Source organism: Gavia stellata, chromosome 1 (assembly GCF_030936135.1).
Source record: "Gavia stellata isolate bGavSte3 chromosome 1, bGavSte3.hap2, whole genome shotgun sequence".
NCBI classification, from domain to species: domain Eukaryota; kingdom Metazoa; phylum Chordata; class Aves; order Gaviiformes; family Gaviidae; genus Gavia; species Gavia stellata.
Genome location: NC_082594.1, coordinates 1,937,762 through 1,953,196, shown reverse-complemented (window position 1 = coordinate 1,953,196; position 15,435 = coordinate 1,937,762). Strand labels below are relative to the sequence as shown.

At 45.0% G+C, this 15,435-nt stretch overlaps 1 protein-coding gene across 4 annotated transcripts in view; it reads right to left on the bottom strand.

The window, feature by feature from the left end:
• The window catches only part of RAB6A (RAB6A, member RAS oncogene family), a 64,687-nt gene extending 51,492 nt beyond the window's left edge, over positions 1-13,195 (bottom strand). For 3 of the 4 annotated variants that reach the window (XM_059825260.1, XM_059825188.1, XM_059825411.1), the window contains exon 1: positions 13,116-13,195. In XM_059825260.1, coding sequence (XP_059681243.1) covers positions 13,116-13,185 — 70 coding nt within the window. In that variant the 5' untranslated portion in view covers positions 13,186-13,195. Of the gene's footprint in view, positions 1-12,054; positions 12,085-13,115 lie in introns of all 4 variants that reach the window. The other variant, XM_059825335.1, reaches the window with a different exon arrangement.
• Between the last annotated feature and the right edge of the window lie 2,240 nt (positions 13,196-15,435).

Genomic DNA, 15,435 nt, shown 5'->3' with positions numbered 1-15,435 from the left:
CCTCTGCCATTCGGAGAAGGTCTCTATACCACTGTGGCTAACTCTTAACCTTGGATGAGAAAAAATCTGTTCTGTCTCCACTATCTTTTCTTTAAAGAAAGAGCCAGATTAACTGCTGTGATAGGAATAATCTGAATTTTCCAATAACAGCCCACCTATCTCTCCCTATCATACTGCCTTTGGAGAAAGCATGGGGAAGAAGTCATATTTCTGCAAACAAAAGCAACTGAACATGCTTCTTTGACCTGAGTTTTTCCTGTAATATTTGATTATCTGAAGTTTGGTTCATCACCTTTTCCTACAGACAATGCCTTCCTAATTAGACCCTGCTCTCTGCAGTGACTAAGAAATACAGCATTAGGACATCTGTCACCACTGCAACTGTCATTCTGCTTGAACATTATCTATTCTTGTCCTTTCTTCCTAACCCACAAGGCTTCATTTAGGTTCTTTACAGCCGCAATTACCTGACGCCGTATTTCCACAATGCCTAGGCACAGCTGGATCCCCTCCTAATAAGTCTTTTTATTTAGAGTGCTAGTAGTTCAGGTAGACAAGTTCTTCAGCCCCATTGCAAGCTAGGCAAATCTGGATACCGCCATTCTTCCTGCCAGGAGCTATTTGTGTAAACAGGAAGTTTGACACAAAAGTCTTGATAACTCTTACAAAACATACAGCCTTTAACCGAATCGACTATGGGACTTCAAATGTTTATCTTCCAATTTCCCCTCTAAGTATGAAGAGTACAAGCTCCGTCTTTGTCCTCTGTTTCCACGTACTCTCTCTCCTGCCCCATGTTAAGTATTACTTGTATAATTTAATGAGGTGAAGTCAGATAAATGCAAACAACTGTATTATAAGATGCAACCAACACTGGCGAGTTAGAGAAACTAGAAAACTACCTGATACAACTGCCTGAAAGGAGGTTGTAGAGAGGCAGTTGCCGGTCTCTTCTCCCAAGTGACAAGTGACAGGACAAGAGGAAATGGCTGCAAGTTGCGCCAGGGGAGGTTCAGGTTGGATATTAGGAAAAAAAAATTCTTCACTGAAAGGGTTGTCAGACATTGGAACAGGCTGCCCAGGGAGGTGGTGGAGTCACCATCCCTGGAGGTATTTAAAAGACATGTGGATGAGGCACTCAGGGACATGGTTTAGTGGTGGACTTGGCAGGGTTAGGTTTGCGGTTGGACTTGATCTTAAAGGTCTTTTCCAACCTAAACGATTCTATGATTCTATAAAATCCCATGCAGCAGATTGCAGTGGTGAAAGAGAAGACACCGTAGATTAAGTCTGTCTCACCGGAGAGATTCCTCCTTCACAGTATCACAGTATACAACATGCAAGACTTTCTATAGCTGTGGAAAGGAATGTTAAGATGGCAATATCCTCACGCAGAGAACAGCTGCAGAAGGGAAGAGATAAAGCGGGCAGCCACCTGAGTATACATTTCTGGAGGGAAACATTCGCCATTTCTACTCTTTTCAGCACTAAACATTATTCTGACGCAAGCTAAACCAGCATATGTTATCATCTAGCTCAGGGAATCCAGTCATCGTTTCCCTGTACCTCATGCTGAATGGAATCCTTAAAACAAGCCATTGCTATCTTCCCAAATATGCCTTGCCCTTGAAAGCACAACAAGCAATGCTAAGTCAGCCTTTTCAAGCAACGAATTAGAGAAGTTTCAGGAGACGATTACTACCAACTTCCCTTCCCTCCATCCTTTAACTAATTTAAGTTTTGCCTAACGTTTCCCCAGCACCATTATCTACCTGGAAAAACAAGCAAATACTTCCTCCCGCTCTTTCTTCTTGTGACTACCTACCCTACACTGCCCCAAAGAAAATTCTGCCCTCTTACACTGTAGCGACTTTTGTCCTGCCTGGAGGAAGGAGAACGAGAAAGAAAAAGAAGAGACCTCCATATAGCTTCCTCCTTAGTGACTCCATCTTATTCCCAGAACCTACCATCTTCTGGGCAGCTCTGGAAGGACTAAGATTTGACCTTTACTCTTTCCACACAAGAGCTGCAGAACAGCTTCCACAAGAGCTCTCTTCTCTCAAACTTACTCTTCAGGCAGAAACACAGGTGAGTATTTCTTCAGAACAAAGCTCTAACAAGATCTTAAAATAGTCCTGATTTAAGGTCAATGCTGCCCGGTTTCTAAGGAGGCAGCTTGTAAGGAAAAGAAATGCACTGAGTACACTCTGCGTGCTTTCATTTAGCATACCTCTCCACAGAGCACAGCACGAATTCAGTCAGCATTTGCTGATCCAAGTTGACAAGGATGTCTGTGGAGAATACCTGGGGACTGGTGCAAAAATAGCCAGAGATGTACACAATCCTCTGCACAACAATACACATGGGTTAGTCTATATGATGCAACTCCACAGCAACACAGAAGGAAAATAGCTGATATCAAAATAAAGTAGAACATATATAGCAGCGTGTGTTACAAGAGCAGCACAGGACCCTGTTTTTCAGTACCAAAAAACCAACCACAATTTATTTTTTTAGCAACAGAAACCAAAACACATGTAGAACTTGAGAATAGCACAGTTTAAGAAGTTGCATGCTCTGGTCTCCTCAGACCCTCATACGAGTCCAGGCAACACACGGCTACAAATACCTTATGTTAAGAATTCAAGATAAGTGTATCCTGACATCACACTACCCGTTTCTCCTTCACAACTCTGCTCCTGAGCTGTGCCAGCTTTCCTCCTGGGGACTGGGGCAGAACAGAGGCCACCAGCGTGGACACTTGATGCTCCTGCACCTTCAAGCTCAAAGGATGCTGATCTGGCAAACTAAGCAATGTTAATCCGGCACAACAATTTTCAGCCTTTTAATGTGCAGGCCCCTAAACTTCCTAACTGAGACACAGACCTCTCTGTAGGGAGTTTAAGCCAGCTGACAATGAACTTGTTTCTTCCCAGCTGCATTTCACAAATGCCTTGGAATGAGGCCATGGAGCCTGAGGGGTCTGCAGACCCAAGGTTTAATACCCATCTAGAAGAATTTTTTTAAAAAGTTGGTCTTTAAAAGACAGGAATTTGGTTCAAAATAGTCAGCGGAACAAGTTTTTTGTTTTGTTTTTTTATTTTATTGTCACCTTTTCTATAAAAAGGCTATTCCAAAAAGAATTGTAGGGTTCAACTACAGAAAAATAGAAAGCGCTTATATGAGAAATTGGGTTTGGAGCATTATCTACACTCCAGCTGGGATACAATATCTTGAAATAAATATTCTCCTCCAGCAGTATTTTCCAGAGGAACAATCCCTTCATAAGGGCTCTAAGGACATATACTAGTTAAGTTTCTATTTAACTATAGTATTTACTCTCCAAGACACACAGAAAGGACTTGTTTCCAGCTCTAGCAATTCCCTGTATAACGTGCACAGGAGGTAATTTTGGGTCTTCGGGTTGTCATACCTGCAAAGCTGGCTTTAAGTGTGCCACAGGGTCCTCTGAGGACCTCAAAGCCATGCGACCAACCACAGGTCACATTTGTTTGCCACTAAGATGCATAAAAGAGCTGCCACCAAGTCCAGTAAATACTACGTGACACCTGGTTGTGTCTTCTTCCACTGTGTGGCTGACTGTGGCAGTGAGGAATTATCTACTGACATCAAAGCAGCACAGAGGTACAATGTGAAAGCAGATTCTTGAGTCAGGTATTTTAGGGAAGAATTTGAGAAGCATCAAACCAGGGAAAAGACATGGAGCTGTTTTGAAACTCTTTAAAAACATTTCATGTAGGACACTTCTTCCCCTCTTCCACTTTCCAAAAGGTAAAGCTGGAAAGCCTTTGCTCTTCCTGGGATCAAGGCTCCAGAGACACCCCTAGCCCAGGGTACATGGCTCGTCCACCTTCCAAGGGGCACGGTTCTGACTTGTGACACACTGCAAACAACAAGGCTTGACTTAACTTGAAACCAAGCAGGCAAAGCCAGATCTCGAGTCTTTGACTCATTCTTAGCTGTGCAAGTCTTGCACAGACTGCAACAACCATTTAAAACATCATCCACACAATTCCATAGGGAAATTTTTCTCCAGATGTCAGGATTTACTGGAGGGAATGCATGTAGTAATTAGCACAAGGTTCCTCTTGAGTTTATATATATTCTGCAGTTTAATGATTTGGGGGAAAACCCAGCTGTCTTGCAGAGAAGAAAAAACCCTCTTGTATTTTTAAGCAAAATTGTAGAATTCTTAAGGCCAAGACTGTATTTAACTGTAAATTACTTGCTGTGACAGCATAAACAGTCCACCAAGCCTACAGATACAACCAGAGGCAACCTATCAGCCCTTTGCACTCTTGAACAGAGAGGGGGAAAATAATTTTTTAACACCAAACCAGCAGATGATTACAAGATTGTGACGCTTTCACTGAGAAAAGCTTTTTTCAAGTCTGCTATTACACTGCAGCATCCAAATAAAGAGGTAGATTCTATGGGACACAAGCTTTTGATCTGCCTACTGTTTATGCAGTTTCAAGGAAAAGAACCTATCCCCTTCTCCAAGTCACACTGAGGTTTAACAGCAACTAAAAATAAAAAAGTGGAAAAGAACTATGGTCACAAAGTTAATTGTATGATCGTGGATAAAAGCCACTCCAATGACTGCTCAGCAAAAAAAGGCAAAAGATAACTCTACTAGGAAAGAAAAAAAGCAAAGTTGGAAGAACAGAAAGAACAGGAACATAATTATGAATTGAATACATGAAGGACTGATTAAGAGGCAGCTTGGAAAGCTGAGAAGGAATTACAAGAACCTGAACGGGAGGGTGGGTCTGGAAACAAGGGGCTGGAAGCGACCCACCCTGTGAAGACCTCTTTGTAAGGCATTGCGAGGTCAGGAAACAAACAGAAAACCTTAGGATCTCCTCGAGATGATACAGCAAACTCAAACTTTCTTCAGCCATTTTAATTTGAGCCTCCTCCAGCTGTGTTCAGCTGCCATGCTGAAAGATTCACCTACAGCTTTATCCAAACAAGCAGCAGAAGCTCAGCTTTAGTAAAGCCATCCTAGCTTTCATGCAGACACAAGTGATTTTTCAGCCATTTTGAGTGAGCCGAGGACACAATACTCAAAAACTGCTTCAGCTGCAAATGCATCAGTGTGAAACCAGGGGAAGGGAGAAAAATAAAAATCAGGTAATATAGACGAGACAAACAAGGCAGCAAACCTCTAGCACAAAGACCTGCCTACTGCTGCCTAGTAAAGTCAAGAAGGGGTCAGAACTTCCTTTGAAAGAGAAGACACTGCAGCACAGTGTTTCACCACCAATTAATTCTGTTGTACATGAAAGTTAAGCCCTGTTCACCTACTTTCACAATACTGACTGCATCCATCAGGAAACATTACCTGCAGATTCGGTTGCTTTTGCAAAAGCAAGCGTTCTTCACTTACCTGCATTTCTAATCAAATGCCCTCTACCCTGGTTCTGGGCTCACGCTGCTCTCGCCAAGATTTATTGATCTCTGTGTGCACACTATGCTCGCAGCACTTACAATAAATTTTGTTCTCTCCATTTCCTCCGCCACCTCAGACATCCACTGGATGATTCAATCACCCATCTAGTTCAGATTCCTCTGCTAAGCCTTCCTTCTGTCAGACCATTAAAAATATCCTCCTATTACTGACAAGTAGGGTTTCTCACAGCCATTTCTGTGCCAGCAGAAGAGGACAGAGTCAGTAATGAGTGAATATTTTCTACTCCCAGAGAAGGCAACATCTTCATTAAAACAAACGAAGTGCCTGGCCCTACGAGCTGCAGAGAAACACTTCTGCACTCAGATGAATGTGACGCTGCCTGCCCATTTCTGTGCAGACAGCTTCAGAGCCTCTGCAAGGCCAAACTCTCGGCCTGTTAGCAGGAATTCACTTGCCCCGACTCCAGCAGCAGCTATTTGGACCCCCGGCAGAGATCAGACTCAGAGGAATCTTGCCAATCCTGCATCAGCTACTGCTTAGAGCTCTGCTGGTGAGACTGCACCCTCTGAGGGCCCCTCTCCTTTTAGCTACACATCTATTCTAGATTTAATTTCCCTTCCCTTTGTGTTGCACATATCAAGAACATTAAGAAAATGAACTGGCTGTAACTCAAACCTGGACAGAGGCAAGTACAGGAAGCATAGCAGGAAGCATTTAGAGGAAGGGAATAACTGGCTTCTGCATTAATCACAAAAATGTTGGAATGGGGTTTTTTTTGCCGCAGCAGTTGCCGATTGCTCTCCTAAAAGCAAATCATTAAAAAACATCACTTAGCAGGATAAATGGCATTCATTTGTATGGTCACAAACGTTAACAGTACAGAGGTTTAAGTGGTCACAATTCAAGACATAAAAGAGACCAAGTGAAAGTTAAGAACATTTTCTCATTAGCAGGTTTACCCACACCTTCCACTGACACAGCTGGTTCTGGCCATGTCTTAAGACAAAATAGCTACCTGCTCATCAGTATCACTCCAGTATTTCTTCCCAACTCTTTCGGTTCTGGGCAAATACACTTTAGATTTAAACCAAAGCCATAATTCTGTGTGTTGATGACACCTACACATGTCTGGATGACAGAACACCACGAGCCTGCAAATCTCAGAATAGCTGTGTGGCATCTCCAGGGGATACTGGCAGCTTGTCAAGTCATGGAAACTCTTAAAAGTATGCCCCAACTCTGTGGAATAAAATGGAAGCAACTACCATGGGCAATACCAGTGTGCACCTGTCCTTAGCCAGGCACCTGCCCTTGTGAAAGTAGCCAAGGTCAAGCAGGGTTTGCTTGCAGAGTTACCAGTTAGACTCCAGCACAGCAGAGAACGGCATTTCCAGCTCTGGTCGTTGTGATGGGACTAAAGGAAGAAGTTTTATGTGGACAAAAAATGCCCTAGCAGAAGGAAAGGGACTTTGGAGCATGTACTCTTTAACTGGTTCTTATTACTGTTGAGAGTCTTAAGGATTTTGTGTTTGCTTTGTAAAAATCAAATTAAGTCACACTTTAGGACATCACATGATGTATTTCTCAGCTTCCCTTGTAACTGAACCAGTTAGCATCACACCGGGTATGCCAGAAGTCCAAGAAGTCTTTTCAAATCATACAGCAGACTGGGAAACCGTGCCCTGGCATTCTGGCAGCACTGACTCAGCGCGGTTTACAGCGGTCCAGCAGAAAGAACGTGCTAACAGGGAACAAAAAAGGAAAGTTACACCCTTGCTCTAAAAAGTCAAATTAAACAAATGGCACTATTGTGCTGCACAGCTGAATAAGGATTTCCTTCCTAATTTGAAGATTGAACTCAGTTTGACAGGCTCAACAGGAGGCAGCCAGAAGCGAGCAAGGGGCTGAAGAACTCTGTGGCATGCAAAAAACAGGTCCACGTATCCAGCAAAGGGAGGTTTCAGTAGCACATTTTATAATCATTGAGTTGCCTGCAACATCAGGAGTAGGAAGTCTTTCCACTGAAACCCCCAATTTTGATACTGCTTTGCATTTAGAGTTGGTTATTTTCTTAAGTCGGTATTTTTACTGGTTGACAACCAATGAGAAGCAATGTCCATCTCAAAAGGATCCCTGCCGCTCAATAGGGCCTTTGCACCAAGTTTGATATTTTCTAAGTATAATATATGTACATACCCACAATCACAAATTTACTGAACCATTACATAGGTCACACAAATGAAAAGAATTTGTTTAGATTTAGTTTCATATATTTGCTTCCCAGATTAGCATTTTTCTGTGATGCACTAGGCTGCATTTGGAGAAGGGTTAAATACTTCTGAAACACACAAAAGTCAATTTTTTTCCGTTAATATTACTCAAATATTCCAAAACATATTTAGCCCATCATGTTTTGAACACAAAAAGAAAATATCTGAGGTAAGTAATTGATTCAATTGTTCGCTGTCCCTGGGCCCTTCAATATATTAGAGCCAGAAGAGTTTGTTTTATGCTGAGGGGAAAACAAAGAATCCATTTAGCTTTTCAACTCTGTGTAAGCTCAGTAAATAAATCAAGAAAAGGGACCTGAAAAATTCTACTTTCACTGCCAGTCCATATTTTGACTGCTGTTTGTTTGCTGAGACACACATTTTTCATTTAGACTACTTCCACACTTTTTTCATTTAGACTATTTCCATAAATAATTTACACTAATGCCTCAAACTGGTAATCATTTTGATTATATCAGTTCATTTTCAAAATAGTGCTTTTAGTCTTGGCCTGTCCTGCTCCATACCAGAAGAGATGCATTAGAGCTCCCATACCCTTTCAGAAACCTTCCTCTGTCACAAGGTAACTGATCTTGCAGTTACAGGACTCATAGGTGAGTTTTGGAGGTTGTCTTGAAAAATCTGACGGTGTTCATGTCAAGACAGCGAAATTTGGTTTCTTCTGAGCCATGTTTCAAACGATTGCTTGTTTTGTTCATATATTTGGGGGTTTTCTCATCAGTAGTGCATACCACAGGTACCTGTACATGCATGAACAAGTGCCTTTAAACACCTGGACTAAATTATCAGGTAAATGAGGAAGGTAGCTACTTCCTCGCAAACTGATTACAGAAGACAGATTTTTAACGATCAGTGAAGTCGAGAAGAATGGCTGACAACTGTCATTCTTCTGCTAAGGTGGCCTCAGATGAGGTTCCTCACCTTTGTCTCTCTGTCAGTCCCATTTACAGCTTCAGCAAAAGCCTTAGACATCAGCTTCGCAAAACCTGGATCATGTGCCAAGACAGTGGCAAGTACCACCAAACACCCCAACAGCTGCAGATATAAAATCCATTATTTTATAACAACAGATAAGATCCTTTCCTTCCGAGTTCACAAATTATTCCTCAGATACAGGCAGAAAAACATACCAAAGTGCAGAAAGGCACAGCTATTCTTCCTTTGAAGAAAAGATCTGGCTCCTTCAGAGGAAGTGAAAGAATGAAGTTCAGCAACTCGTGAAAATGCATATAGTCCAAATGTAAAGCCAAAAATCTGAAGACCCAGCCACAGGAAAACCAAGATGCTAGGAAATTAACAGGAGGGAAGGAGATAAGATTTTAAACCACTGGTGGCACAAGTTAATAGCTCTCTGGAGCTCGTAAAGCAGAGAATTCCTTACAAAGAAGGAAGTTTTAAGTTGCACAGGGATTGCAGGCTCTGCAGATGGGCTGAACACGTACACCAGCTTCATGTTACACACGAAGCACCTGCAGTTCTTCAGTTATCTAAGAAGACACATCACACTGTTCAGCAGTGCCTGTACCAACATCGTTATGCAACAGTATAGCTCATTAGTGGTTTCCAAACAGTTATATTCCTCAAGTTATTATATTGTACTTATCAGTTTTTTCAACATTAAAAATCTCAGTTCCTGATACAGAAAATTAGAACAAATTAACTTTTTTTTTTAAGATCTTATGCAATGAAGAAGTGCCAGCAGAAAGAGACAACAGGGACTTATTTTGCTTTCTGTAGATATTAATGCCCTTCAGACTTGCTCGCCAATAAAAGCTGCGGCATAAACCCACGTGACGAAAGAATATTCCTGTTGCGGTGCCCCAGCATTCAGTTCTGCCCACTCAATAAAAAAATCAATTTATTAAGAAGTAGAGGTGTTCCTATGCAAGACAGAACTAAAGATGGTATTAATATTTGAATATATACCACATTTACTGCAATCTACCCTAACACAGGTGATGTGTACACTTACTGGTGTGACCCAGAAATCAGAATTTCTTAAACTTGAGGCATTAGGACTGATGAAAATCACCTGATAAAACAAGATCAAAGGCAGTAAGAAGCATACTCCCCCCCCCCCCACAATAGCTCTATCTAATCCCTCAGCACAGAGCTCTTTCTGCCTTTTCAGTAAAGATTAGCATATTTAAAACTGCTAAACTCTGTATAATCTTCAATCATTGAGAAAAGTAATTCAATTAAGGTAAGCGCTGGTGAAGTTGCCTTCTTGCTAGCCACCCAATGCTATATCCTTGTACTACAAGTGAAAAAAAAAGAAAATAAGAGAGAGAAAGAAAGAAACTGCTTCTAGCTGGACCCAGATTATGTTGCGGGCTCATCATGAATCCATAGTACATGCGGCAAGTATCCAGGCTGGGCTGGGGAGGGGCCGTGGGGATCACACCAACCATATTGTTATTGAGAGGCAATGACTTGCAGTAAATCCTGGAAGGAGCTGGGAGCGACCTGATGTCATTTAGCCAACACACACCACCACCGACCGCCCGCTCAGGACCCACGGACAGAGAGCCGCAGCGGTGTGTCAGCTTGCTCACCACAGCACGGAGCGCTCGAGGAGTTGGCGCAATAAAGCCAGAAAAGGCAGACAATGTAACAGACACTGGAGACAAGAAGATTTGGGGGATCAAGGAAAGAAGAGGCTTTTAAAAAAAAATAAATCAGCATCTCAGTATAGGAAAGAGAATCTGCAGCTAGTGACAAACAGGGTAACTAGGAAGAATCACTGCAGTCCACATGAACGCCTAGGTATACGGCATTGAACTCCCACAATATGGCTGAGGATACCAGCAAAAAAAAAAAAAAAAAAAATCACAGACTGCATCCACTGTGCAATCCCAGTTTCAAATAAGAATAAAACATCTAAAGATGCTTCCAGATCCCACATGGAATGATACTGCCTTTGCTCACACAATCGCATGGAAGGGCTGTAAAGCCCGCACAGTAATGAACTCCAGTTAAGAAATGTCTTAGCCGTTAACGTACACATTTATTGAAAGGACTGTATACAGTCAGCAGAGAAGGTCTGATACTAGCCAGCTTTGGTTGCTGAGGCAGCTAATCGACATCGTAGCCCTTCACAACATTTCATTTGTCATTGTGAAGTCCCTGAATGTAAATGAAACAGAAGCATTCAGCTTCCCTACCAGCAGCAGTAGGATATCTTTAATTATGGCCTTCCAGCAGGGCAGACAACCTTTTAGCTAAACAGGAAGCGAATGCAGCAATCCAGCGCAACAGTTGTACAAAGAGATCTTCTCATTTATGAAAGCTGCTATTATAAAAACTTTATTTCTACATTTCCCTTAACCTTCAAAACAAAGAATGACAAAGGGAGCTACGTGTAAGCAAAGCCCACTCGAACTCCCTTTGCAGCATCAGAGATGCTTCTGTAATTATCTCCGTCATACAGAAGTACATTATTAGGGCATTTATTCTTTCAGGAGCCATTTGTAATGGGAGCTATACACCCTTTGGACAGTAAAAAGAATTAAAAAAAATGACAGGGAATGACATCATGACAGCAATACCCAAAAAAGATTCAAGCCCTATTCAGAAGTCGTCGTTTCTCTGTCACAGACGAGAACCAAGTGCTGTGTTGGAGCATGCCCATGCTGCAGCACCCATGGGCTGCATGGACACACCGAGGGCTACGCTGCCATCGGCGTCGCCACGTTTAGCACCCTAGTTCAGCGCAGATCAGTCACGGAGTCATCGCCCAGGATCCGAGACAAAGGCAGGTCTGAAACCCACACCGCAGCTGCTAGCTGGGCCCTAACCAGCTAGATTCAAATCAGCTTGAACACATCCATAAGCCACAGTCAAGACAGCAGTTGCCGCGCTATGTGTATTTTCCTATGCTATACCCATAAAACCCCTTCTCTCCTCCCCAGATTTGATGCTATGAACACAATAATTTAAAACCTTCCAGTATAAACACAGATGATTAGCTGCAAGGGAAAATAAAAAAATGACAAAGACTAGGGGAAGCAGATATCTGATGTTATGTCTGCTAAAATAGACAAGAAATCCACGTGTAAACTAAGAGCTGCTGAGATTTAAGGTCTGCACCAGGTGCTACAATCTTCCAGGAAGGCATTAAAAAGCTTCAGGAAATCAAAGCTCAGAAATGCAGTAAAACAAGCCAAGCATTTTGCAAATGCATAGCTAATACTTAAGATTCCTGTTATCAAATACCTTGGGGGAAGAAAAACCCCAAACAGCATCTTCTACACACAGACCCTCTTCCAAAATCCTCATAAAATGGCTGGCCAAATAGCACCTCACCGAGTAGATCAGGTGACTTACCAAAAAAAAAATACCCAAGTTGAACTTGTGCTCCCTGAATCCCTAATATGAAGAAGAGCTGTTCTAACACCAAAAAATAAAATTAAAAAAAGGACGAAAGGAACAGACTAAAGGAAACCGCCAATGTATAGGTAAATAATTTTAATAGCAGCCTTATCACCAAGCTCATCTACATATGAGTGAGGAAACACCAAGATATAAGTCATTTGAGGGAAAAAAAAAAACCACACACTAGTATTTCATCATCTCCTACCAGAGAGACCAAAGGTAGCTGAGGGAGCAAATACCCCACCCTGAGACAGAGACTATTTTGCACCTACTCATTATGCCAAAGATCGCTCGATATCTGACCAGGATTACACAAAGCATCCACTAAATGAGCATTTTTTTCAGAAAACTCTCTGAAGTGAAAGATTTGAAATGAGTATGGAGACAGAGGCCTTCTGCTGAGGAAGAAGGAAACATCCTTTGCGGGGTTTTTTTTATTCCAAAGACAGGGAAGAAAATCTCATTGACTGAATTAAATATTTAGAGCGTTGGATCCGCTTTGCCAAGACATAACTCCATTGTCGAAAAATGCTATATTTACATAGAAAACACCAGGGATTGAGACTCCTGCCCCCCAAAAAACGGAGCTGCTGGGATCAAATGAATCAGCAACTGTTTCTGGAGATGTGGCCGTTGGGTTTTGGTGTTTGGGTTTTTTTTAAACCACAGCTGAACCACGCTCGATCTCTCCCTGTCACCGAAGGAGCAGCGACCACAAGGCAGAGCAGCCGCTGCGAGGGGGAAGCAAACGCCTCGAAGGAGCCCCCCCCCTCCTCAGGGCCCGCAGCCCCCCACCCCACGGAAAGCGGCGGGGAGGGGGCGGGAGACCCCCTTTTCCCCTCATAACGTGAGGTTCTGGCACAGCCGAGGCCCCCCCGGGGGGTGAGATCCCCTCAGGCGCGACCCCAGACCCCCCAAGGGTGGGTCCGCCGCGGCGGGGGGAAAGGAGGAGCCCGCCCCGCCGCCGCTGAGGGAGGGAGACCCGGACCGAGCCGGGCCGGGCGGTGACTCACCGCTCTGCTCGCCCAGGAACACCAGCTTGAATTTCCGCAGCGGGTTGCCGAAGTCCCCGCCCGCCGACATGATGGAGGAGCCGCCGCCGCCGCCGCCCCGCGCTCGCTCCGCTCCCCGCGGCGGGACCCGCGACCGCTCTCGCTCGCTTCTTTCCGCCCCCCCCTCCCTCGGCGAAGGCTGCGGGCGGCGGGCAGGGGTGTGGGGACGGGCGCGTAGCCCCGGCGAGGTGCGACCGGCTGGGTGAGGCGTCGCTGGCGCTCCCCCCCGGGCCGGGCTCCTTCCCCCCGCGCTCCCGGCGCCTCACACCGTGGCCGCGCGCTGCGCTCCGCCCCTCTCGCCCGCCCCGCGCACGCGCGCCGCCGCGCCCGCCCCTCCGCTGCACGTCGCCCTGCGTGCCTGTGCGCCCCGCCTACCCTCACGTAGCGAGCCAATCACAGCGGGAGGGGCGGGGCGACATGGGAGAGGGCGGGACTTGCCGTACTCTGCCTCCGCGCGGGGTGGGGGGGCGTTCACTCTGGAGCCTAACGATGGCTGCGTGGGTTTCCTGGACTTTGGGGTGAAATCCCGCTCGCTGCAATCACTGAACTGTGAGGGAGGGACCCCAAAGGTGTGAGGAACAAGCAAGGTCCTTAAGGCCAAAGGCCTAATCCTAAACTGATACGGATATACCTTTCAGAGGAGCATCTCTTGGGGACACTCACTCCACGATGGCCCCAGCGGATCCCTCGTGGCGGGGAGATGTTTCACAGCGAGGGCAATGATTCCCACTGTCACCCTTTTGTGGTGGCAGGGCTGTCATTGGGAAACACCTCAGTGCTCCCTCCCTGCCTGGCAGAGAGGCCAGAACCTCACCTGGGGGCCAGCCCGCTTTTTAGCTATTTTTTGCCCATTTCTCCCCATTTTGCTTGACCTGCCCCTTGAGGAAGCTCCCAGCTGCATCCCAGTCCCTCCTCTTTAAACCTTGGCTTCGGGATGTCCCTTGGTCCACACAGCCTCGCTCCCTCCTCTCCCACACTGGTGCAATCCCGCACCGATCGCTACTCTCTTGCTTGAATTTAAACAGAAAATGTGATTTTCGGAAGCACTCACCCCCCTGGGCTTCAGCTGGCGTTGGCATCGCCTGCCGTTCCCAGGAATATCTCAACTTGGCTGCCTGAAATGAAACGGAGCCCTCTGGGATCTACAGCTCCTGCCCCACGGTTGTATTCACGTTGATGTTGGTGCAAACCTCTTGTGATCCACTCAACAAGGTCCAAATAATGCTCCAGGGGGCACTTTCCACCTGGAAATGGGTAGGTTTTCCACCGTTTTCCCACCTGGAGCCTCTCTGCTCTGATGGTCAGGGAAATGGCATCCACCGCTCGCTCAGCCCCCCTACATATATTCGCTGCCAGTGAATTTTGTTCTCTTGTGCTCTCCCGCATCTCCACACCTTCCTCTCCAAGGCGCAAGGGCTAGGTCTCAGCATCGCATCTCTTCTGCTAAGGGGACACCACATCCCAAATCCATCTCCTCTTTGAAAAAAATCATGAGTTGAAACTAATATTATTCCATCTCCGTGTGACCCGTTCTCCTGGATTTGGAAATGGTCCATGTAGCCGAAGGGGGCACAGGCTCTCAGCAAGGATTTGCTTGCAGGTAGGTCACCCTTGGCCATGAATGTCCTTTGTTCCGTGTCTCCAGCCGCAGTCTCTGTGCTCCGTCTCTGCCTGGTGAATGGAAACGCTCGCTGAACATTCCCGCTCCGGGGATCTTGTTCTCGGATACGAGTCTCACCCCCACCAGCGCCCGCAATCCAGGTGCAGAATTAGACGGCATTTTGAAAACCAAACGGTCTACACTTTCTATTTTTGATCATTTCATTTCTACTCCCTCAACATGATTAACTGCTTCTCCAAGGGTTGGGGTTTTTTTTTCCAGGCCTTGAACTGCCAGTGAACTGAAAGAGAAAATGTGTCTTTAATAAGGTCATTAAATTTAAATAAGTTTTAATAAAGATATGAGCAGGAGCTCGCATTCAGCTTTGCACCCGACATTTGGGAGCGCTTCTCCTTTGCTGTGGCGCTGGTTGTGCGGCTGCTTTCCTACACCACAGGGAAATGGAATCCAGATTGGCAGAGACCCGACTTAAATAATTCCAACATCATTTTAAATACATGTATTGTCCTTGTTTACGTGTCAGTATGGATTCAGGGACCTTTTCCACTGATTCCAGGGAAAACCAGGGCTGTCTACCAGGGAGAAGCCTTGACTGTTAGTAACAATTATTTTTATCACAAAAGCTCTGCTCAGGCTCAGCATCTCTTTGTGCTGGGCAAA